This window comes from Pelobates fuscus, chromosome 6, assembly GCF_036172605.1.
Source record: "Pelobates fuscus isolate aPelFus1 chromosome 6, aPelFus1.pri, whole genome shotgun sequence".
Lineage (NCBI taxonomy): Eukaryota > Metazoa > Chordata > Amphibia > Anura > Pelobatidae > Pelobates > Pelobates fuscus.
Window position 1 is genome coordinate 270,910,296 of NC_086322.1, and position 26,309 is coordinate 270,936,604.

Genomic DNA, 26,309 nt, shown 5'->3' on the forward strand with positions numbered 1-26,309 from the left:
CCTTTTGCCTCTACAGCTGAGAATTTGACAGAGCTTGACAGCAGCTGCTTTTTTGTCAAACTTTGTCAATCACAGGAAAAAAAATCCCAACTTTGCCCTATATCTTTTGACTGCATTGGAATTTTAGTAATATTTCAACACAGTCTTTATTAGAATTTCAAAAAGATATTTATGAAATGTACATTTTTTTTTGGGGGGGGGGGGTAGGGGGTGACAGAGCAACTTTAAATAAAATGAAAAGGATGGTAAGATTGACTTGCGTACTGTTGGTATATATGGCTATAATTAAGAGTGCGGTCGTTGCGGAACTACCTCGGTCGCAGGGGTCGCAGCTGCAACTGGGCCCCTATGACCGCGGTGCCCGCTGGCTAAATAACGCGGCCCTGGCCTGCTCTTTAGAACCGCCGGGGCCACGCGTTCAGGGGTCTATTTATTTCCAGGGGGCCCAGCCAGCGCTGTGGCGCTTTTACAGTGCGACCGGGCCCCCTTTGTTGAGGTCAGAGGCTGGGAGGAAGTGACTGCCCCAGTCACTCCTCCCAGCAATCAGAGTGAGCTGCGCGGAAGGAAAGAGAGTAGGGAGTCAGAGTGGCTGAGCCACTTCGTCTAAGGCAAAGAAAATTATTTTTTACTGTAAGAACAATAAGGATGTGGAATTCTCTGCCTGGAGAAGTGGTTTTATCAAAGTCCATACAGATATTCAAACAGCAACTAGATGCATATGATAATAGTAATAAGTATTGACAGTTAAAAGATATATCTATCAGAAACGATGTAAGAGGGAATAAGACAGAGAGTAGGGTAAAGCTCTGAAACTGGAAAAAGTGGTGTTTCACCAAATCCCATAAATATTCACAGATACAGAGATAAAAACATCCAGGAGCTTAATGACATATAACTAGTAGATACTAGATATATAATGCACTGACGTTGAATAAATCACAATATTAATATAATTACAATTCTAAAATTTTTAAACCGCTGAAAACATCCAGGAAAGAATTAATAGGCAGTTCCTTAGTCACTCTCATTATTTCTTGATGAGGATTATTTTTACATCCTTGACATTTATTGTTATTTCTTGATGAGGGTTATTTTTACATCCTTGACATTTATTGTTATTTCTTGATGAGGGTTATTTTTACATCCTTGACATTTATTGTTATTTCTTGATGAGGGTTAAAAAGTACGAATAAATGAATATCCCAACGACATAAATCACACCTATACAGCGTTTATATAAAAAATGAAACTATTCAGTTTATCTTCTTAGGTCTATCCCATTCATATTACCGGTAAGTCAAAACTACATTAGTCACAAGCCTAGACCTTTCTATGTAAGAACGAAAATGTGATAATAAGGTTCCAACTCAAATCCATACTCTGAGCTGGAGAAAAGTGGAAGAATATAATAAAATAATAAATAGCCCATAAATTGTAGAGATGATGATAAATGAATAAAAAAATAGATATATAGACATATAAATCAACAAATTAATCAAAGAGGATAGCAAAGATCCATCACTTAAGTGAAACATACTTAAAATCAACATTTTTAAAATAAAAATAATAATAATATAACTTCTTAAACCTGCATAACATTTAATAAAAAAATGATAAAAATCTATAAAAACCTATAGAAAATGGTCTCTATTTTTGGAGATCCAAATATGTATAATAGGGGAATTCTACCCTTATCCCCTAACATAAAAATATAGTTTAGAGACTTGGGATATTATACATTAAGATATTATATATTACCACTTATTAAAGATAAAGGATTATAAAACTTCAGCATATTTATGCATGAGCATATAAAATATAGATAATAGGCACAAACAGGTGAGAACAGAAATGACAGTAATGTAATTCATACATGAAGATAGAAAAAGCAGCAATATGAGGACAGTGAAGTATGGGGAGAGGAGATAAAGCCTCAAAGCAATGATAGTAGTCAGATTAATTCTCAACCCATAAATTAGCATATAAAATGAATCAGATAAAATAAATTAGCATAAGCAAGGTATATTAGTATATTTACTTAGTGGAGACTTTATAGGAAGGCATTCAACTCAAAGTCCACATTGAGACCTTTAGGTATTAGGGTGTTGAGGGTAAAAATCCATTTTGCTTCTTTTTGATCTAGGTTTTTTTCTAAATCTCCCCCTCTCCGATTTTTCTCTACCTTTTCTATTGCCATAAACCCTAAGCCTGCTGGGTTTCCACCATGAAATTATTTAAAGTGCCTAGATAGGTTGTGTGTGAGTAGACCCTTCCTCACATTCCGTATATGTTCTGAAATTCTCGTCTTGAGTTGTCTTTTCGTCCTCCCCACATATTGTTTAAGACATGGGCACGTGACTAAATATATTACCCCAGAGGTATTACAGTTTATTATTTGACATTATTTTATATTCTTTCCCATCGTCCGCAGATGTAAATGTCACTCTCCTTTTTTCTTGATGAGGGTTATTTTTACATCCTTGACAATAAATGTCAAGGATGTAAAAATAACCAGGGCTCGAGTCCTGCAGGAACGCATGGGAACGGCGTTCCTGCACTTTTTCCAAAGCAGGAACGCTGTACCCGCTAGTGATCCTGCAGGACTGGCCCAGGGGGTGCAATGTCGCTGTGCTGCCTCATTTCTCCCAGTCCCCAGCATAGTGCCGCCCACAATGCACTGTCTGCTGTTATTGGTGGTGGTATGATGGCTGTCAAGATGCAGGAGATGTGCCTGCTCACACTATTCTCCCCCGCGGTAGTTTACTGAGGAGTGAAGCCTGCAGTGGGCGGGGCGTTTAACTTCACTTCCTGTCAGGCCCTGCTAGAGGATTACCGAGCAGGGAGGAGTAAGAAGATCTCTTTTCAGCTACTTACACCACCAACAGTAAGTAGCCATGTTTTATTTATTTTTTCATTAAATAATTATATATCCAGCACAGAGCTCCACAGAGCTAAATCTTATAGTTCATGTGGAGCTCTGTGTTTTATTGGTCCAACAGTGCCACCTCACTTCTATTCCTCTTATGCTTCCTCTCCCCTAAACACTAACAGCCACCCCTCTCTCACCCCTATTACTAGCAGCCATCCCTCACTCACCCCTATCACTAGCAGCCATCCCCTTCTCCCCATCACTAGCAGCCATCCCTCACTCACCCCTATCACTAGCATCCATCCTCATCTGCCCTATCATTAGCAGCCAATCCCTTTCTCCCCTATTACTAGCAGCCATCCCCTTCTCCCCATCACTAGCAGCCATCCCTCACTCACCCCTATCACTAGCAGCCATCCCCTTCTCCCCATCACTAGCAGCCATCCCTCATTCACCCCTATCACTAGCAGCCATCCTCCTATGCCCTATCATTAGCAGCCAATCCCTTTCTCCCCTATTACAAGCAGCCAACCCCTTCTCCCCATCACTAGCAGCCATCCCTCACTCACCCCTATCACTAGCAGCCATCCCCTTCTCCCCATCACTAGCAGCCATCCCTCACTCACCCCTATCACTAGCATCCATCCTCCTCTGCCCTATCATTAGCAGCCAATCCCTTTCTCCCCTATTACTAGCAGCCATCCCCTTCTCCCTATTACTAGCAGCCATCCCCTTCTCCCCATCACTAGCAGCCATCCCTTACTCACCCCTATCACTAGCAGCCATCCCCTTCTCCCCATCACTAGCAGCCATCCCTCACTCACCCCTATCACTAGCAGCCATCCTCCTCTGCCCTATCATTAGCAGCCAATCCCTTTCTCCCCTATCACTAGCAGCCATCCCTCACTCACCCCTATCACCAGCAGCCATCCCCTTCTCCTCCCATCACTAGCAGCCACCCCTCTCTCACCCCTATCACTAGCAGCAATCCTCCTCCCTCCCTCCCTCCCATCACTTGCAGCCATTCCTTATCTCCCTCCCATCACTAGCAGCCATCCCTTATCCCCCTATCACTAGCAGCCATCCCTCTCCTCCTCTCATCACAAGCAGTATATGTCTGTTTATGTATGTCTCTGTATGCCTTTCGTCTGTTTGTCTCTGTATGACTGTGTGTAATTCTCTGTATGACTGTGTCTGTGCATGACTGGTTGCTTGCATGACTGTGTTTGTTTGTATTCCTTTTATGACTATGTGTCTGTATGGTTGTGCCTTTGTGCATGTATGTATTTGTACCTGTATATCTATGTCTGTATGGTTTGGGAGGAAAAAGCCAGGCAAAGGGGCTTGTGGTGGGAGAAAGAGACACAGAAAGTGGTGGTGCAAAGAAAGAGACACACAAATGGGCTGGGGGAAGAAAGAGACTCAAAAGGGCTGTGAGGAGAAAAGAGACACACAAAAGGGGCTGATGAGGAAGTAAGAGAAACACAAAGGTTGTGGTAGGAAGAAAGAGATATACAAAGGGCCTGGAGAGGGAACACAGAGTGTGCTGGGCCCCCGTGTGCAGCGGTTGGCTCTCTCCACCATACCACTGGACCACCAGGTGATCCCCCCCCCCTCCCTGGCAAGGTAAGAAGCAGGGAAGGGGGAATAAAAAAATATGAACACATAAATTAAAAAAATGCTTCCCCCCATCATCCAGCACACACGCACACACACACACACACACACACACATCATCGAGCACGCACACACACACATCATTCAGCACACACACACATCATTCAGCACACACACACACATCATCCCGCACACACGCATCTTCCAGCACACGCACACTGCATTCATTACACACAATCTGCACTTACTACAAACACACTACATTCATTATACACACTCTGCACTCACTACAAACACACTACATTCACTATACACACTCTGCACTCACTACATTCACTATACACATTCTGCATTCATTATGCACACTCTGCACTCACTACAAACACACTACATTCACTACACACTCTGCACTCACTACACACACTGCATTAATTATACACACTCTACACTCATTACAAACACACTACATTCACTACACACACTGCATTCATTATACACACTTTGCACTAACTACAAACACACTGCATTCACTATACACACTCTGCACTCACTACAAACACACTACATTTATTATACACACTGCACTCACTACAAACACACTACATTCATTATACACACTCTGCACTCACTACAAACACACTACATTCATTATACACACTCTGCACTCACTACAAACACACTACATTTATTATACACACTGCACTCACTACAAACACACTACATTCATTATACACACTCTGCACTCACTACAAACACACTACATTCATTATACACACTCTGCACTCACTACAAACACACTACATGCATTATACACACCCTGCACTGCACTATATGCATAGGAGTATAAATTATTTAATTTTTTGGGGGGGGGGGGGGGGGTTGGGGGGTGCGGGAATCTTGGGTGAGTTCCCACACTTTTTTCCCCAGGACTTGACCCCTGCTTTTTATGTACTGATATAACTACAGATGTAGTAGTTATATTATGCATGTTCTCTTTAATTTCGATAAGATATGTAATTATAAGTTAAATTGATGCCTTGTAGTAGGACACTGTGTATATACACACCAATATGGACTAAGATCAAGATATGCCTCTGATGAAATAGGGCAGCACCCTATGAAACGCGTAAGGCTGTGAAATCAATACGGAGAGAAGAGCTGGAGTGAACTCGGTGATCCATAGACGTTTCTATCAGTGACCTGACGTCTTTGTGGAGGCTCACCTCTTGATGTGAGGTCGGAGGTGAAGTGCCAAACAACGCGGATGCCGTCCTCACCGGCTGCTGCAATACAAACTGGAAAGGATAACACCATCATCCTCAGCCATCCAGACGAACGGTCCAGGTTATATAGTTTTTTTCTCCTTCTCCTACTTTTGGAACATTTTCGTGGTGTATTATTCAACCAGTATTTCATGGTTTTAAAAGAATTATATATTATTATTTTTTTACGTAAATAAAATACTCCTTTTTTTGAACATACTATTTTCTACAAGTCATCTTTGACATATATGGATGTGATCTAAAGTATGAGTAAGATAAAAACACAAATCTCTAGTATCTATTTTCCGTTTGCTACAGTTGCTGTTTCTGGCAGCCAGCCACGATATTTTATTGGAGACTGTTAATTAGGCTGTTAGTTTGTAATACTAACAAGCCTAGATTTCGTTTCTTTCGTTGTTATTCTTTCATATATGAAAGTAGAACTAATTCATAAGAACCCTATTTGATTCTGCAGTGTATATACTTAAGCAGGTCAGAGGTCTTTTATGATACATGCTTAAAGACTTTATAATTACTTGTTTTTATGCTTGGACTGCTTTCTTATCTATTTACAATTTGGACTTTTATGCATTGCTGGTTTATAAGACTAAGGAACTGCCTATTAATTCTTTCCTGGATGTTTTAAGCGGTTTAAAAATTTTAGAATTGTAATTATATTAATATTGTGATTTATTCTCCGTGAGTGCATTATATATCTAGTATCTACTAGTTATATATCATTAAGCTCCTGGATGTTTTTTTTATCTCTATAGCAACTAGATGCATACTTGCAAAAACAGAATATTCAAGGATATAATTTTTCAATGTAGGGTAATAACTGCTTGATCCAAGGATAAATCTGACTGCCATTCTGGGGTCAAGAAGGAAGTTTTCCCCTAGTTTGTTGCAAAATTGGAAGTGCTTCAAACTGGGTATTTTTTGCCTTCTTTTGGATCAACAGCAAAAACAAATGTGAGGAAGGCTGAACTTGATGGACGCAAGTCTCTTTTCAGCTATGTAACTATGTGTGTGTGTCTGTGTGTCTGTCTGTGTGTCTGTATGTAAGTGTGTGTATGTCTGTCTGTATGTATGTGTGTCTGCATGTCTGTGTGTGTGTGTGTGTTTCTGTATGTATGTGTGTGTATGTCTGTCTGTGTGTCTGTAAAATATAGAGCTCAATTTAAAATTCTGGTTCTTGCTTTCAAATCACTACATAATGCTGCTCCCACCTATCTATCCTCCCTTATACACAAGTATGTCCCGTCTAGGGTCTTACGATCTGCTGAAGACTTACATCTATCTTCTGTCCGTACTCCCACCTCTGATGCTCGCCTTCAAGACTTCTCGAGGGCTGCACCGTTCCTGTGGAACTCGCTTTCCTCCTCTGTTAGATGCTCACACAGTCTCCACTCCTTCAAAAAATCATTAAAAACCCACTTCTTCATAAAAGCGTATCAATTAAACTGTTAATAGCTCCCAACTGATTCCTCTTCTGCAACTGTCACTAGTCTAATACTATCCTTACCTTTGTGTGTCATTTTACCCCACTCCCTCTAGCATGTAAGCTCATTGAGAAAGGCCCTCAACCCCTCTGTTTCTGTATGTCCAACTTGTCTGGTTACAACTACATGTCTGTTCGTCCACCCATTGTAAAGCGCTGCGGAATTTGATGGCGCTATATAAATAACATAATAATAATAATAATGTGTGTGTGTGTCTGAGTATATGTATGTATGTATCTATGTGTCTGTGTGTGTGTTTGTATGTAGGTATCTGTATGTGTGTTTGTATGTGTGTTTGTATGTATGTATGTATGTGTGTGTCTGTGTATGCCTGTATGTGTTTGTCTGTGTGCATGTGTGTCTCTGTATATGTGTGTGTCTATGCGTGTGTCTGCATGTATGGAGGGGGCAGGGGGGACGTATGGGGGAGGGTAGCGGGCAGACACACCATATGCATAAAAAGTTACTGTTTTTTCTATTGAAGTGTATTGACAATGTTTCGGCTCCTAACACAAGCTTTTCTCAAGGTGACACTTGATGTAAGTTGAGTTTACATACCACCCAACAGTTTAAAATGAAGAAAATAGGGACACTGTAGTTATAGGGGTGTGGCCAGGGGCAAAGCGTTTCTGAGAGATTCATGATATCTTACCAATAATAATTTTATCACATGACAGGAGGCTTCCTATTTTGCATTACTCTCTTTACTAAACTCCACAGCAGTAAAGAAAGTGAAAACCTTTAAACCAATCAAAATGCAAACAGGGAGTATATTGTCCCAGTGAACAGGCTCCTCCCCTTCTTTCTTTACTGCTCCATCGCAGACAGGTCAGAGTTTTTGGCTCTTCCCTTATTACCTCATAATATATACGTTTTTGTACATTTATAATTGTTCTTTTGATTATTTACTTTATTTCTTCTTACTATCTTTTCTACTTATTCTAACGTGGTGTCCCTGTATTTTAAACTTTTTTCCTTTACTGGGACTCTTTAACTTTGTTCCCCTAGTCCCAGGGGCTTATCTCATTTTTTTTCCCATTTTTTCCCGCTCGTTTTCCGCCCTAGGGCAGTTCCCCGAGTTTAGGCAGGTCCCCCTGTCTTTGCCCCTGCTTTGCCGCCATTGCCGGCTCCCTCTCACCCATTTCCCGCGGCTCGGCGCCAGCCGCGGCTACACAGCCCGCAATGACTCAGATTCTGACGAACCAGAATCACGCAAGAGTCCAGAAACCTTCATGGGCAAACGTCATTGGAAAGGCGAAAAGGGTCACCAAAACCCTAACAAAGGCAAAAACCCCGCTAAACGGACTGAACCCGCTATAGCCACCACCCCGAACCCGCAACACGAGTACTCTTCGGAAGAAGAAGAATCTCACGCTAAACCCATGGCCATCTTAGACGAATGGCAAGCGGACGAGTCAGATTCCAACGAAGACGTTTGGGACTCAGATTCAGGATCCCAATCCTTCTTTCCACAACACATGTTCACGGGAGAACCCCAAGAACCAGACAACGCGGAAACCCCGCAGGAAGACGAAGACACCATATTCGACCCGTTGGGGCAAAAACTTTTTGACCCACGGAAAATAAGACACCCACGCTCAAGTGACTGGACACCAGCCGACCACTTAGCGAGGTTCATGCACCTCTGGTTATGGAAGTCCATGGACAAGACAGTCCGCAACCGCTTAAGGTCTGAATGCCCATGACCTTTTCTACCTGACCACGTTGCGGACACTCCAGAATTCAACCAGGTGATGACCACCTTTATGTCGCGAGGTGGACCCGACCCACGCAAAGGTGTGGAGAAAGGGTTCAGAGGGGTACAGGATAAACTTCTGGATTCTGTCGGACCTTTATCCAGAATTATGTATTTGGCCGACGACGCCCTAGCCAAAGCCGATCAATTTGACGCTACTATGGTGCGAGAATGGGCGCATGATGTGCAGGAATTGGCACAAAGGTGCTTTTGTTTTGTGGGTAATGCCAATGTCGCCTTATCATCCGAGTGACGTAAAGCAGCACTTCTCCACATTGACGGGAAATTGGTGGAGTTGGGCACCAAGGAACTAGGTCCTATGGCACAGGGCAAGCTCTTTGGAGAACCTTTCCTAAAAGAGCTAAGCAGATACGTAAACGTCTACACATCCTTAAACAAGGCTCAGACATCCATGCGAAGAGTCTTTAGACAAAACCCCTCCAGGGGTGTTTTTGGACGGGCTAGCCGCCAAAGGGGCCGTGCTGCCAGCCGCTTCTGGCCATCAGGCCCCCGCTCTACGAGACCCCAACCTTTTTACCCAGAGGTGGGATACCGCCCATACTCCTACACTCGAGGCGCAGACAGAGGTCGAGGACCACGCACCCGAGGCAGAGCTCGTTTTTCCTCAGGTAAGCAACCATTTCACTAATTTTTCTCTTCCAATACATACAGCAGGTCGCATATCCCTTTTCTTTCAGGAATGGACCTCCATCTCCACGGACGCATGGATCCTTCAGACAGTACAAGGCTACGTCATAGACTTCGTAGACCAACCACGACAGACGGAACTACCACGTCCCATCCACGGCTCAAGGATAGACACCTCTCTCATCGATGACGAACTTCAAACCCTATACTCGAAAGGCGCGATCGAACCCGCCTCCGACCCTCAAGGTTTCTTCAGTAACATCTTCTTGGTAAAGAAGAAAATGGGAGATCTATGACCCGTCATAAACCTACGACAACTCAATGAATACGTCCCTTACAACCACTTCAAGATGGAAGGCATACATCTTCTACGAGACCTGCTACAAGACAAGGATTGTTTCACGAGACTAGACCTCAAGGACGCTTACCTATCAGTTCCCTTCCACCAATCCTGCAGACAATACCTTAGTTTCCACTGGCAAGGCCTTCCGTGGCAATTCACGTGCCTCCCTTTCGGCCTCAGTTCGGCCCCATGGTGTTTCACCAAACTGATGAAACCCGTGGTTGCACATCTTCGAGCGCAAGGAATTTGTTGCATCATATACCTGGACGACCTCCTGCTGTTCTGCTCAGACAGACTCAGACTGATACGTCACACATGGTATACCACAGATCTCCTGTCATCCCTAGGCTTCATAGTGAACTTTCAGAAATTGGCTATCTCCCCATCACAAACTGTACAATTTCTGGGATTCGAGATAGATTCCATCTCCAGCACCCTACGGCTACCGACAGCAAAAATCTCAGCCATTCGCAAGGAATTACGCAGGGCCATCTGCTGCCACACCATTCCACTCTGCGCCCTCGCACGCATCGTGGGACTTCTCTCTGCTTCCATTCAAGCTATATTCCCCGGTCCACTTCACTACAGGGCGATGCAACGTCTCAAAGCTTCCTTCCTCAGGGAAAACCCCTCTTACGATCAGCCGGATCCGATGACAGAGGAAGTCAGATGGTGGCTGGAAAGCATGGAGGCATGGAACGGCCGAGCTATCTTCGGAAAGGCTCCTGACATGATATTAGAATCAGACGCCAGCCTCTGGGGATGGGGCGCGACGAGCGAAAATATATCGCTAGCCGGACATCCCAAGACCTCAACTTACATATATAGCAAAGATTCCACCTGTGAGGATGGGTCCAAAAAATACTGTGATGGAGAAACACCTTAATGGACACTCCAGTAGTGTCCTGGGGCTTAACCCCTACAGCTTCTAGAACAGACGGAAATACTCGAACCGCTGGAGTGACCCAGGCTGGCCGAGTATACAACTGGATATGATAGGAAAATAAATAAAGTAAATACAATCTAGTAGAAACACCAATAAATAATAGTGAGAAAACTTGCCTTAAAGGCTCACCTCTATGTATATCAAAAGATACCTATGTGCCTACAGAGCTCCAAGTCTTGCTAACTGGTTAATGACTTTATTAAGTAGAAAAATGGTCAGGTCCAGAGCTAGGGGCACAAAGAGTAGGTATGTGTCATATGACCGACATAGGTATCTGGGGTACAGTCTCTAGTTCTTAGTAATCTGTATGTATGCAGTATCTGGGCTGCAATACACTAAGTAATAGACCTAACTGGCATATGGGGTAGCATATACGAATTCCTTGCATAAATACAGTGAGGAATCTAGCGTATGGGAGATAAAAATACTAGCGTCCCCCTAAATCAATAGCAATGTAACTGTAACGCTAAACAAATAATGGTTGCAGTTTATACATTGGAAACCCCAATTTCTGTTTCTGTGAGAAATGCTCAACAGATAGTTAAAAGTGACCAAACCCCAAGTACAAATAAGAGGTGAAAGAGACAAAGATTAGAGTGGCTCCATGTGCATAACCATACTTAGAGTGTTGGTTGCCTACACATGGTGATAGATAGCCCTAAGTGAAATAAAGTGAATGAAAAGAGCCCATAGGGCCCCCCAGGGCCGAAATATTCTCAATTCTGGGACGTCGACGTAATCCTACGATTCCTGAGAGACTGGCCAACTAACGACAGACTCTCCCTCCGTCAACTATCAGCAAAACCACAGTCTTGCTTTGCCTGGTCTCCTTCCGCAGGGTGTCAGACATTCGAGCACTGGACATAGACGCTTTCTCAATCTCCCCAGAAGGAGTTACATTCCGGATATCTCGTCGTACTAAGACGGACTCCACATCTGTGTTTTATCCTTTCTTCCCCACAGATCCACAACTCTGCGTCGTCTCCACTCTACAACAATACGTGGAAACTACCCTACCACTCCGGTCTACACCATCAGGTCAACTCCTAGTGTCATATGTTAGACCACATGTCCCCATCACTACCACCACCCTAGCGAGATGGGTTCGCTGGCTACTATCGCTAGCTGGCGTCGACACTACGTTCGGAGCCCACTCTGTACGCAGAGCAGCAGCATCCTCAGCCTTCATGGCGGGTGCCTCCCTAACGGATATCCTATGCTCCGCAGATTGGTCTAGAGAATCTACATTTCGCACCTTCTATTTCCGACCGAACTCCGGTGCGGCTATGTCTCTTATACTACAGCGTTAAAAAATGGTAAGCCTCCTGTCATGTGATAAAATTGAAGATTATGCTAGCGCTAGTGTACTTATAATCTTAATTTTAATAATGACAGGAGGCGAGTATTTTCCCACCCGGAGAGGAGGGGAACTACTCTATTCATAGGTTGTCTACATCTTTCCTTTCCCGTTTTCTCCTGTCTCCTTGAACTAATATGTTAGGCATAATGTATCCACTGTTATCAGCCTACACCTACAGCTGGAAGGAAAAGGCCTTATGCATGTCTGAGTTTCTGCAAGGTAGACTATGGAGGAAACTATCTACTCTTAATACAGGACACTATAATTGTATTGAATTTTAACCACTTGCATATTTTAAACTATGTATCTCTAACCACCATTTCTTTGTCATTGTATCTTAACTGGGTGTGCTTGTTCTTTAATATATGTATGTGTGTGTATATATGTGTATATATGTGTATATATATATATATATATATATATAATGTATATGTGTGTGTGTGTTTGCTCATACATACATGCATATATTCTGCAGTTTGTCTTGCCCTGCATGCTAAGGCTAGTTGCTCCCTGCCCTGCCCATCACTGGTTTGTTAACTTAAATGTTATTCAACATTCTGCTTATCTCTAAAGACTTTCTCTGTTATTTTTGCTCCCCCCCCTTATTTTATTGATACCCACCCAAATGTCTTGCTTGACCAATCCTCACCTCTTCTGTGCATCTCCATTCCATAGCTTTTATTGCAGTCCTGTTTTGACCCTATCATCTCTGTCTTCCACAGTCTGAGTTTTAAAAGACCACTTCTAACAAACCTGAACAGTGCTCAGGGTCCCGCTCACCCCTCCCCTCACCACCCCACCCCAAGTTCCTTACTACATTTATAGATAGAATCCCACACACAATTTTAGATAATTCCAAATTGAAGCTGCAAACACTACCAGTAATGAGCACAATCCACCTTCTTAACCCCTAACACTCAGTCCTCCTTCTTACTTCTGCTCATTCTCCTTTCCTCTAATTACCTACACATCAGAGCAATGCTCTATACTCTCCTCCTCTCCTTCTCTCTTATCTCCCTCAGAATCAAAATATCCCATTCCACCAACTTCCCTCAACAACACACTCACATTTACAACCCTACAACCCTGGCACACTAAGCTGACCCGTTACCTCCAAAAATGTTCCAGAGCTGCTGAACGTTGCTGGAGAAAGTCTCACTTTGCATCTGACTTTGTCCACTATAAATTTATGCTGCGCTCCTACAGCATGGCTCTTTCCTCTGCAAAAGTAAACTACTTCAAAACCCTCATAAGCACACTGTCCCATCAGCCCAAACACCTGTTTCACACTTTTGATGCTCTTCTTCGCCCTGTGACTCCCCCTCCTTCCACCACCTTGTCCGCCACAAACTTTGCATCTCATTTCACTGAGAAGATCTCTACAATCAGGAAAGAGATCTCTAATCTCTCTCCTACCCCTATCATTACATCACCCAACCCCACTCCCCCTGCCATCCTATGCACATTTGCACCTGCTACAGCACAAGAGGTTTCTGCTCTGCTCCTGTCCTCCCGCCCCACCACCTGCTCCCTCGATCCTATTCTCTCACGTCTCATACGCACTTTGTCTCCCTCTCTTGCTCTTCCTCTCGCTAGCATTTTCAATCTCTCCCTTTCCTCTGGCACATTTCCCTCACCCTTCAAACATGCAACCGTAACCCCAATTCTGAAAAAGCCCAACCTTGATCCCAACTCCCCATCCAACTACCGCCCTATCTCGCTACTGCCATTTGCCTCCAAGATCCTCGAGAGAGTTGTGTACGCCAGATTGACAGACTTTCTCGAATCCAACTCTCTGCTTGACCCCCTTCAGTCTGGATTCCGCGCTGGTCACTCTGTCGAAACTGCTGTGACCAAAGTATCCAACGATTTACTTGCAGCTAAATCTCACGGCCAATACTCTATCCTAATCCTCCTTGATCTTTCTGCCGCATTTGACACTGTTGATCATCAACAGCTTCTTCACATTCTTCATAACTTTGGTCTACGGGATACTGCTCTCTCCTGGTGCTCCTCCTACCTCTCCCAGCGCTCTTTCAGTGTTTCTTTCTCTGGTTCTGCCTCTTCTCCCCAACCCCTCTCTGTCGGCGTCCCCCAAGGTTCTGTCCTCAGCCCCCTATTGTTCTCTATCTATACTGCCTCCCTTGGTAAACTCATCAGCTCCTTTGGTTTCCAATATCATTTATATGCAGATGACACGCAAATCTACCTATCACCTCTACCTCGCAGGCTCGCTGCCTAGGGGTTCTTTTTGATTCTGACCTCTCTTTTACTCCCCATGTCCAATCGATAGTCAAATCCTGTCGCTTCCAACTCAAGAACATATCGCGCATCCGCCCATATCTAACGCCAGACGCGGCTAAGATACTGGTTCATGCTGTTGTTCTCTCTCGCCTCGACTACTGCAATCCCCTTCTCACCGGTCTTACATGTTCCCAGCTTGCACCGCTGCAATCTATAATGAATGCGGCTGCGAGGCTTATTTTCCTGTCCGGTCGCACCTCCCATGCCTCCACGCTCTGTCAGTCACTGCATTGGCTTCCAGTTAGATTTAGGGCCCAATTCAAAATTCTGGCACTTGCTTACAAATCCCTACATAATGCTGCTCCAACATACCTATCCTCCCTCATACACAAGTATGTCCCATCGAGACCCGTGCGCTCATCCCAAGACCTACGCCTATCCTCTGCCCGGATCCCCACCTCTGACGCTCGCCTTCAAGACTTCTCTAGGGCTGCACCTATTCTGTGGAACTCCCTTCCCTCCTCAATCAGACTTTCACCCACCCTCCATTCCTTCAAAAAATCTTTGAAAACTCACTTCTTCATTAAAGCGTATCAATTAAACTGTCAGCAGGCTTCCCACCCCCCACCCCATGACTCCTTTCCTGCAACTGTCAAAAATGACCTACCAAGCACTCAATAAACCCTTCTCTAACAAACTATTTAATCCCCCTACTTTAACCCTTTGTGTCACTATACCCCACTCCCTCTAGCATGTAAGCTCATTGAGCAGGGCCCTCAACCCCCTCTGTTCCTGTACGTCCAGTGGTCTGATCTCAATTATGTGTCTGTTAGTCCACCCATTGTACAGTGCTACGGAATTTGTTGGCGCTATATAAATAATAAAATAATAATAATAATTTAACTACTAGTAGATTATACACTGAATACGCAAATTATACTAGTGCAATGTTATCCGATGGATCACTGTCATGACTACAAACAGTTTCGAGACCGGTGCCTAACCTTCTCATATTCTCTTTTCAGTTTAATTTCGTAAAAATTTGGAACATCTACGGCATAACCATAGGATTACGGTTCATCATATAAAGACCAAAGACCCTATTGGACGTTTCACCCGTTGGTGCCTGTTTCTACTCAAGCCAAGAAGTTCATCATTCCCGTTAGATACCACTACTGATGTTCGTTACAGACTTTATCACCAACCTTCTTCCCTGTTCCGATGTCGCTTCCGAAAGAGGGGGAGGAGCCTGTTCACTGGGACAATATACTCCTTGTTTGCATTTTGATTGGTTTAAAGGTTTTCACTTTCTTTACTGTTGTGGAGTTTAGTAAAGAGAGTAATGCAAAATACTCGCCTCCTGTCATTATTAAAATTAAGATTATAAATACACTAGCGCTAGCATAATCTTCAATTTATGCCACTAAAATTATATATATATATATATATATATATATATATATATATAAAACGTCATTGAATGTTATTTACATAGACTAATTTCTAAACACATTTATTGTACTCTATACTGTGAGCATTATTGCAGTGGAGCTCTGCAATAAATAAAATGGAGCTCATAGAAAAGAGGGGCATTAGGATAGAAAAGAGGGACCGAGAAATTTGGGCCCAAAAATATGGACTGTCTTTTCTAGATAGGGACATTTGGGAGGTATAAGTTTATTTCTACACTGAACAAAATTATAAACGCAACACATTTGTTTTTGCCCCCATTTTTCATGACCTGAATTTACAGATCTAAGACTTTTTCTATGTACACAAAAGGCCCATTTCTCTCAAATTTTGTTCACAAATCTGTGTAAGTGAGCACTTCTCCTTTGCTGAGATAATCCATCCACCTCACAGGTGTGGCATATCAAGATGCTGAGTTGACAGCATGATTATTGCACAGGTGTGCCTTAGGCTGGCCACAATAAAAGGTCACTCTAAAATGTGCAGTTTTATCACACAGCACAATGCCACAAGTTTTGAGGGAGCGTGCAATTGGCATGCTGACTGCAGGAATGTCCACCAGAGCTGTTGCCCGTGAATTGAATGTTCATTTTTCTACCATAAGCCGTCTCCAAAGGTGTTTCAGAGAATTTGGCAGTACATCCAACCGGCCTCACAACCGCAGACCATGTGTAACCCCACCAGCCCAGGACCTCCACATCCAGCATCTTCACCTCCAAGATCGTCTGAGACCAGCCACCTGGACAGCTGCTGAAACAATCGGTTTGCATAACCAAAGAATTTCTGTACAAACTGTCAGAAACCGTCTCAGGGAAGATGATCTGCATGCTCGTCGTTCTTATTGGAGTCCCGACCTGACTGCAGTTCGTCGTCGTAACCAACTTGAGTGGGCAAATGCTCATATTCGATGGTGTCTGGCACTTTGGAGAGGTATTCCCAAAGGATGAATCCCGGTTTTCACTGCACAGCGGAGATGGCAGACAGCGTGTATGGTGTCGTGTGGGTGAGCGGAATGCTGATGTCAATGTTGTGGATAGAGTGGCCCATGGTGGCATTGTGGTTATGGTATGGGCAGGTGTATGTTATGGACAACCAACACAGGTGCATTTTATTGATGGCATTTTGAATGCACAGAGAAACAGTGATAAGCTCCTGAAGCCTATTGTTTTGCCATTCATCCACGACTATCACCTCATGTTGCAGCATGATAATGCACAGCCCCATGTTGCAAGAATCTGTACTCAATTACTGGAAGCTGAAAACATCCCATTTCTTGCATGGCCAGTATACTCACTGGACATGTCACCCATTGAGCAAGTTTGGGATGCTCTGGATCGGCGTATACAACAGCGTGTTCCAGGTCCTGCCAATATCAAGCAACTTTGCACAGCCATTGAAGAGGAGTAGACCAACATTCCACAGTCCACAATCAACAACCTGATCAACTCTATGCGAAGGAGATGTGTTGCACTGTGTGAGGCAAATGGTGGTCACACTGACTGGCTGGTTTTCGGACCCCCCGGACCCACCCAATACAGTAAAACTGCACATTTTAGAGCGGCCTTTTATTGTGGCCAGCCTAAGGCACACATATCTTTGAGTTCAGCTCATGAAAAATGGGGGCAAAAACAAAAGTGTTGCATTTATAATTTTGTTCAGTGTATATACAGTAAGGTCCATAAATATTGGGACATCGACACAATTCTAATCTTTTTGGCTCTATACACCACCACAATGGATTTGAAATGAAATTAACAAGATGTGCTTTAACTGCAGACTTTCAGCTTTAATTTGAGGGTATATACATCAGGTGAACGGTGTAGGAATTACAACAGTTTGTATATGAACAGTTGAGCAAGAGCTAGAAACTGAAAAAACACAATAAGGCACTCTTAATAATGAAGCACTTTAACCCATAACTATCTACTACAGCACCTAACCTCTCACATCCCCATAACTGTTTCTAACCCCACACTTAAGCCCCTAATACCGCCTCTGCCCTGCACTACTATTACCACCACTAACCCCTCTATTAGCCTTACCACCTACCGAAGCTCCTTATTCCTACAGTACCTCTGACCCTACACTTCAGCTCCAACACTTCAAATCCTAAAATTAATCTTGTTACTCCCAACCCACTACAGCCACTATATTCCACTTCAGCCCCTAATTCCCCAATGCTGACTTTATACCCCGATACAGCCCATATCTCAAACTACAGTTCCTGTCCCCAATTCAGCCCATATCCTGCACTACTGTCTCTATCCCTCACTGCAGCCCCTCACTCCCAAGTGCTGCCTTTATACCCCAATACATCCTGTATCCCGCACTACTGTCTCTATTCCCCGCTACAGCCCTTACCCCAAATGCTGAATGTACAGGGAGTGCAGAATTATTAGGCAAGTTGTATTATTGAGGATTAATTTTATTATTGAACAACAACCATGTTCTCAATGAACCCAAAAAACTCATTAATATCAAAGCTGAATATTTTTGGAAGTAGTTTTTAGTTTGTTTTAGTTATAGCTATTTTAGGGGGATATCTGTGTGTGCAGGTGACTATTACTGTGCATAATTATTAGGCAACTTAACAAAAAACAAATATATACCCATTTCAATTATTTATTTTTACCAGTGAAACCAATATAACATCTCAACATTCACAAATATACATTTCTGACATTCAAAAACATAACAAAAACAAATCAGTGACCAATATAGCCACCTTTCTTTGCAAGGACACTCAAAAGCCTGCCATCCATGGATTCTGTCAGTGTTTTGATCTGTTCACCATCAACATTGCGTGCAGCAGCAACCACAGCCTCCCAGACACTGTTCAGAGAGGTGTACTGTTTTCCCTCCTTGTAAATCTCACATTTGATGATGGACCACAGGTTCTCAATGGGGTTCAGATCAGGTGAACAAGGAGGCCATGTCATTAGATTTTCTTCTTTTATACCCTTTCTTGCCAGCCACGCTGTGGAGTACTTGGACGCGTGTGATGGAGCATTGTCCTGCATGAAAATCATGTTTTTCTTGAAGGATGCAGACTTCTTCCTGTACCACTGCTTGAAGAAGGTGTCTTCCAGAAACTGGGAGTTGAGCTTGACTCCATCCTCAACCCGAAAAGGCCCCACAAGCTCATCTTTGATGATACCAGCCCAAACCAGTACTCCACCTCCACCTTGCTGGGGTCTGAGTCGGACTGGAGCTCTCTGCCCTTTACCAATCCATCCATCTGGCCCATCAAGACTCACTCTCATTTCATCAGTCCATAAAATCTTAGAAAAATCAGTCTTGAGATATTTCTTGGCCCAGTCTTGACGTTTCAGCTTGTGTGTCTTGTTCAGTGGTGGTCGTCTTTCAGCCTTTTTTACCTTGGCCATGTCTCTGAGTATTGCACACCTTGTGCTTTTGGGCACTCCAGTGATGTTGCAGCTCTGAAATATGGCCAAACTGGTGGCAAGTGGCATCTTGGCAGCTGCACGCTTGACTTTTCTCAGTTCATGGGCAGTTATTTTGCGCCTTGGTTTCTCCACATGCTTCTTGCGACCCTGTTGACTATTTTGAATGAAACGCTTGATTGTTCGATGATCACGCTTCAGAAGCTTTGCAATTTTAAGAGTGCTGCATCCCTCTGCAAGATATCTCACTATTTTTGACTTTTCTGAGCCTGTCAAGTCCTTATTTTGACCCATTTTGCCAAAGGAAAGGAAGTTGCCTAATAATTATGCACACCTGATATAGGGTGTTGATGTCATTAGACCACACCCCTTTTCATTACAGAGATGCACATCACCTAATATGCTTAATTGGTAGTAGGCTTTCGAGCCTATACAGCTTGGAGTAAGACAACATGCATAAAGAGGATGATGTGGTCAAAATACTCATTTGCCTAATAATTCTGCACACAGTGTATACCCCTATACAACACCTCACCCCAAATACAGCCCCTGTCCCCAATTCAGCTCCTATTCACCACTATAGCTGCAAACCTACCAGTAATGTCATATCCCCCACTTATCACCTTCAACCCCTCACTACAGCCCCTAATCTTCCACTTCTGACTTTGACCCTTCACTGCAGTGCCTAACCCCTCACTAGCTATCTGAATCTTGTACTAAATGGAAATTCCACTACTACCCACATGTATTTCCCACAAATTACACATTGCTACACACATCACTCACAGCAGCCCAAACTTATCACTCACTCACTCGCTCACAGCTATACACACATTACACACAGCGAGCATTATACATCACACACAGTAAGCCACAACACACACCTCACACACAGTTACAACACTTTCAGTCACACCCAAATCACACATCCAGTAAACATTTTTAATAATTATTCCCATTACATAATAACATAGGGGAAGAATTTCTCGGTGCACACACTAATAAAATGGGCTGAGTCGGAGGATAAATAGATTTGCACATTCAGACAGAGCACATACAGACATCAAGATGTACACGGTTCAGATCGTCATGTTTGGGCTAGCACTGCTACTCACCTCTGTAATCGTCATCAAGGCAGATCATCATGGTAAGTGACATTATTCTGATTCAAATCTAATAGCTAATTTGTATTATAGCTACATAACATGTCTACAAATATTCATTCAATTCTAGTTATTTGTTACAAGCTTTAAGGGTTGTTTTGTTTATTTCCTTTCATTGCCAACTCTTTCCCACTGCGTGCCAACTTCAGATTCTCTTAGTTTCTATGCTTAAATTAATCAGGCCCAACAGCAATTTCCTATCCATCAGATTTCTCATTTTGGACCTCATTGTCCATGAATGTCATAGACCCTCCTCAATAATCTGATCTTTCTTGAACATGTGAAAACTATACAGGGCCATCTTTCAGTAAAATATTTTTTTTTTCTCTAAAGAATCACCTAGTTCCCTAACCGTATAAATAGTTAAAGGGCCCTGTTCCTATTGAATTTATGACATTCATGGTATTTATTGTGCCACCCAAGCTTGTGACCGACCTATGTAATGGGCAGTCATCCAAAGCTTCTCAAACGACAGTCTTTATTGCCTAACATTGTGCTGTTTATTGGTTATATGGCCCTAAATAAGCCGATTATTATATATTTTAAAGAAATATAATTCTGACTGTTACTATTGATCTTAATCAGTTAATAAAGCACTTTAAAACCCCAATGCAGAGACATATTTCACATTCGATCAATGTCCCATTTTAATATGAAGTCACTGTTAGTGTAATGTTCCACGGTAAACCAAGATTAGAAGCACCCTTTCTTTTTCGAATTTACAATACTTACTGTACTTACTAATGTATTTCATTGTTGTATCAGAGAAGCCTGGAGTTTGCCCTCCTGAGAGATATTATACTCCCTTTTCGCATATTACTCATGATCTATGCGCCAATGACACGGAATGTGAAGGTGACAAAAAGTGCTGCCCAGATAATGACTTTAAATTCTGCAAACCTCCAGCGAAAGGTGAGTAAACAGCACGTGAGAATGCTGAATAATCCATTATATATATATATAGAGAGAGAGAGAGAGAGAGAGAGAGAGAGAGCTCTAATAGCAGAAGTTATTACTCACTATCTTTTTCTAATAGCAGCCCATATCCCACCCATAGTCAATAGTAACTCATATTCTCCAACCATACCTCCCCATAGCCAACAGTAGCGCATATTCCCCAACCATCCCTACCCATAGTCAACAGTAGCCCATATTCCTCACCATCCCACCCATAGCCAATAGTAGCCCATATTCCCCAACCATCCCTCCCCATTGCCAACAGTAGCCCATAATACTCACCATCCCACCCATAGCCAATAGTAGCCAATATTCCTCACCATCCCACCCATAGCCAATAGTAGCCCATATTCCCCAACCATCCCTTCCCATAGCCAACAGTAGCCCATATTCCTCACCATCCCACCCACAGCCAACAGGAGCCCATATTCTCCACAACCCCACCCACAGCCAATAGTAGCCCATATTCCCCACCACCCCACCCACAGCCAATAGTAACCCATATTCCTCCACCATTCCTTCCCGTAGCCAATAGTAGCCCATATTCCCCATGGTCCCACCAATGGTCAATAGAACCTCATATTCCCCCACCATCCCACCCATAGCCAATAGTAGCCCATATTTCCCACCATCCCACCCATAGCCAATAGTAACTCATATTCTCCAACCATTCCTCCCCATAGCCAATAGAAGCCCATATTCCCCACCATCCTACCCATAGCTAATAGTGGCCCATATTCCCCACCATCCCACCCCCATCAATAGTAGCCCATATTCCCTCACCATTCCTCCCCATAGCCTGTAGTAGCCCATATCCCCCACCATCCCACCCATAGCCAATAGTAACCCATATTCCCCACCATCCCACCCATAGCCAATAGTAGCCATATTCCCCACAATTCCACCCATAGCCAATAGAAGCACATATTCCCCACCATCCAACCCATAGCCAACAGTAGCCCATATTCCCCACCATCCCACCCATAGCAAATAGTAGCCCATATTCCCCTACCATTCCTCCCCATAGCCTATAGTAGCCCATATTCCTCACCATCCCACCCACAGCCAATAGTAGCCCATATACCCCCACCATCCCTCCCCATAGCCAATAATAGCCTACATTCCCCCACCATTCCTCATCATAGCCAATAGTAACCCATATTCCCCACCATCCTACCCATAGCCAATAGGAGTCCATATTCCCCACCATCCCACCCATAGCCAATAGTAATCCATATTCCCCCACCATCCCTCCCCATAGCCAATAGTAGTCCATATTTCCCACCATCCCACTCATAGCCAATAGTGGCCCATATCCCCCCACCATTCCTCCCCATAGCCTATAGTAGCTCATATCCCCCACCATCCCACCCATAGCCATTAGTAACCCATATTCCCCCACCATTCCTCCCCATAGCCAATAGTTGCCCATATCCCCCACCATCCCACCCATAGCCATTAGTAGCCCATATTCCCCCACCATTCCTACCCATAGCCAATAGTAACCCATACTCCCCCACCATCTCTCCCCATAGCCAATAGTAGTCCATATTTCCCACCATCCTACTCATAGCCAATAGTGGCCCATATTCCCCCACCATTGCTCCCCATGGCCTATAGTAGCCCATATCCCCCACCATCCCACCCATAGCCAATAGTAGCCTATATCCCCCCACCATTCCTCCCCATAGCCAATAGTAACCCATATTCCCCACCATCCTACCCATAGCCAATAGGAGTCCATATTCCCCACCATCCCACCCATAGCCAATAGTAATCCATATTCCCCCACCATCCCACCCATAGCCAATAGTAACCCTTATTCCCCACCATCCTACTCATAGCCAATAGGAGTCCATATACCCCACCATCCGACCCATGGCCAATAGTAACCCATACTCCCCCACCATCCCTCCCCATAGCCAATAGTAGCCCATATTCCCCACCATCCCAACCATAGCCAATAGTAGCCCATATTCCCCACCATCCCAACCATAGCCCATATTCCCCACCATCCCACCCACAACCAATAGTAGCCCATATCCCCCACCATTCATCCCCATAGCCAATAGTAGCCCATATCCCCCACCATCATACCCATAGCCAATAGTACTCCATATTCCCCACCATCCCACCCACAACCAAAAGTAGCCCATATTCCCCCACCATTCTTCCCCAGAGCATATAGTAGCCAATATCCCCCCACCATTCCACCCATAGCCAATAGTAGCCCATATTCCCCCACCATCCCCCCATAGCCAAGAGTATCCCATATTCCCCATAATCCCACCCATAGCCAATAGTAGCCCATATTCCCCACCATCCCACCCACAGCCAACAATAGCCCATATTCCCCCACCATTCCTCCCCATAGCCTATAGTAGCCCATGTCCCCCCACCATCCCACTCATAGCCAATAGTAGCTCAAATTCTCCCACCATCCCACCCGTTACTAGTAGTAGTAGCCAATATTCCTCTCATCCATTGCCATACACAGTAGTGGCCAATTATCCTTGTAACTCCCCATAGAATCAATTCAATTATTTTGACCTATAATTTGCAATTTTTGCATAATTTATTAATTTATTCTCCAAACTTCTCTGTTTATTGAATAAACCCCTGAGTAAACCAAGATGGCGCAAATATGTGTACTTGTTTTATTTCTAACAATTTATGGGATTATAGAGTCTTAACTATTTTGTCACATTTTATATAATTTTTTTTGTGCTAATGTATGGTATTTCATTGACAACTAGCCATCTTGTTTGTGATATGTATTGACAGAGAGATCCGGAGAGTGTCCACCAGCTCCAAAACCTGAAATCGAAAATCGTCAGGACTATTGCTCTTCAGACAGTGAGTGTGCTGATGAATCCAAGTGCTGCTTTGGTTCAACTGGAAAGACCTGTCTGCCTTGTAATAAAGGTAACATTTCTCCTTCCTAATCACAAAAACAAAAATAATGTACTCCTCTATAATTTTCCGTTCCTGATACCTCCATTGTACTTTTTTTGTTCTACTCTTCTTCTCTTCTTTTCATATTCCTCTTCTCCTTTTCTGTCTCCTGTGTACTGAGCGTGTTTCATTCCAGTTCAGTTCTCCTTCCCCTTGTTCCTTCCCCCTTCTGTCCATTTCTGTAAATTCTTCCGTACCCCTCTTTCTCATTCCCTCCATCGTATCATTTTATCTCTCCTTCCTTATTCACATCTATCTAAATCAACTTTGGTCTATACATTATTTGACGTGCTGCCCCATTCCTTCACAGTTTTAATTTCCTCTCGGTAAAGAAAGTCCATGCTGAGTTCCCACTATGCAGAAATTAAAGGACCACTATAGGCACCCAGACCACTTCAGCTCAATGAAGTGGTCTGGGTGCCAGGTCCATCTAGGGTTAACCCTGCAGCCAGGGCCGGTGCAAGGATTTTTGCCTCCCTAGGCAAAAGAAAAATTTGCCGCCCCCCCCCCATGTGACATCACAATGCCCCACCCATATGATCTGCCAAATGAACTAACGCCAGTGCTGCACACTGTGTTTACATTAAAAAGCCTGCAGGGACAGGCTATAGACACTGGAACCACTTCATTAAGCTGCAGTGGTTCTGGGGTATATAGTGTCCCTTTAATGTGAGGTCAATTAGAGATTAGTGTTACTAATAATATATTAGATTGCCTACTTACAACCAGATGAAGATGCTGATGGGCTCTAGCTGCAGTCTGGCTCCACTGGTCTGGTGTAGAACCGGATCTCTGGAGGCTGTTTGTAACTGCGGTCACAAAATTCAATGTTCTGGGAGAACAGGAAGCAGCTCCATTTTTTGAGGCCCCTTACACAGCTCAAGGTCTGGGCCCCAGGGCCTGACGGTGAGTATGCCCATAAGGCCCACCCAAAAGTCCACCTATATGTTCCACCCATTAAATTCGCTCACAGGGAGTGTAGTATGTAGGGCATGTGTTATGTGTTATTGTAGAGGATCTAATGTGTGTGCTTATGGAATGTAGTGTATAGGCATACCAGTTTGTGTAGGTGATGCAGTGTGTTTGTGTGTAGTGGAAGCAGTGTGTGTTTGTGGTTGTCTGTAAGGGATCCATTGTTTGAATCTGTGTTTGTATGCATAAGGGATGCAAGGTGTGTGTCTGTAAGTGTGTGCATTGAGTGTGTGTAAGAAATGCATTGTTTCTGTGTGTATGTAAGATAAGCAGTGTGTGTGTGTGTGTGTGTGTTTGCATGTGTGTGTAAGGGATGCATTGTGTGTTTCTGTGTCTGTATAGGGATGCATTGTGTGTGTGCGTGTAGTGTGAAAGAGCTCTCCCTTCTGTCCCTTAGAGCTCTCCCCTGCCCCTTAGTGGTCTCTTCTCACACCCACCCATCCTGCCTGTGTTTTCCTCACCTCCCCTTCTCCTCATCTCCACTTCTCCTCACCCCCTCTTCTACGTTCTTCTCACCTGCCTTCCGTGTCTTCTCACCTCCCCCGTGTTCTCCTCACCTCCCCTTCTCCTCACCCCCTCTCCCTGTGTTCTTCTCACTCCCCCCTCCCTGTGTTCTTCTCACCTCCCCCTCTCCTCACCCCCCTCTGTGTTCTTCTCACTCCCCCTCCCTGTGTTCTTCTCACCTCCCCCTCTCCTCACCCCCCTCTGTGTTCTTCTCACTCCCCCTCCCTGTGTTCTTCTTACTCCCCCCGTGTTCTTCTTACTCTCCCCTCCCCTCTTCTTCTTACCCCCTCCCCTCTTCTTCTTACCCCCCTTTCTTCTTACTCCCCCCTCCCCTCTT

General features: G+C 44.0%; 1 protein-coding gene across 2 annotated transcripts in view; it reads left to right on the top strand.

Annotated features, from left to right (window-relative positions):
- Positions 1-26,309, top strand: part of LOC134614881 (WAP four-disulfide core domain protein 5-like) — a 154,377-nt gene that overhangs the window by 123,489 nt on the left and 4,579 nt on the right. Inside the window, exons 1-3 of one of the 2 annotated variants that reach the window (XM_063459125.1) lie at positions 20,492-20,568; positions 21,350-21,496; positions 24,326-24,466. The exons of the other annotated variant lie outside the window; for it this stretch is intronic. Of the exons in view, the coding sequence (XP_063315195.1) occupies positions 20,511-20,568; positions 21,350-21,496; positions 24,326-24,466 (346 nt within the window). The 5' untranslated portion in view covers positions 20,492-20,510. Of the gene's footprint in view, positions 1-20,491; positions 20,569-21,349; positions 21,497-24,325; positions 24,467-26,309 lie in introns of those variants that run through there. 2 annotated transcript variants of the gene reach the window in all.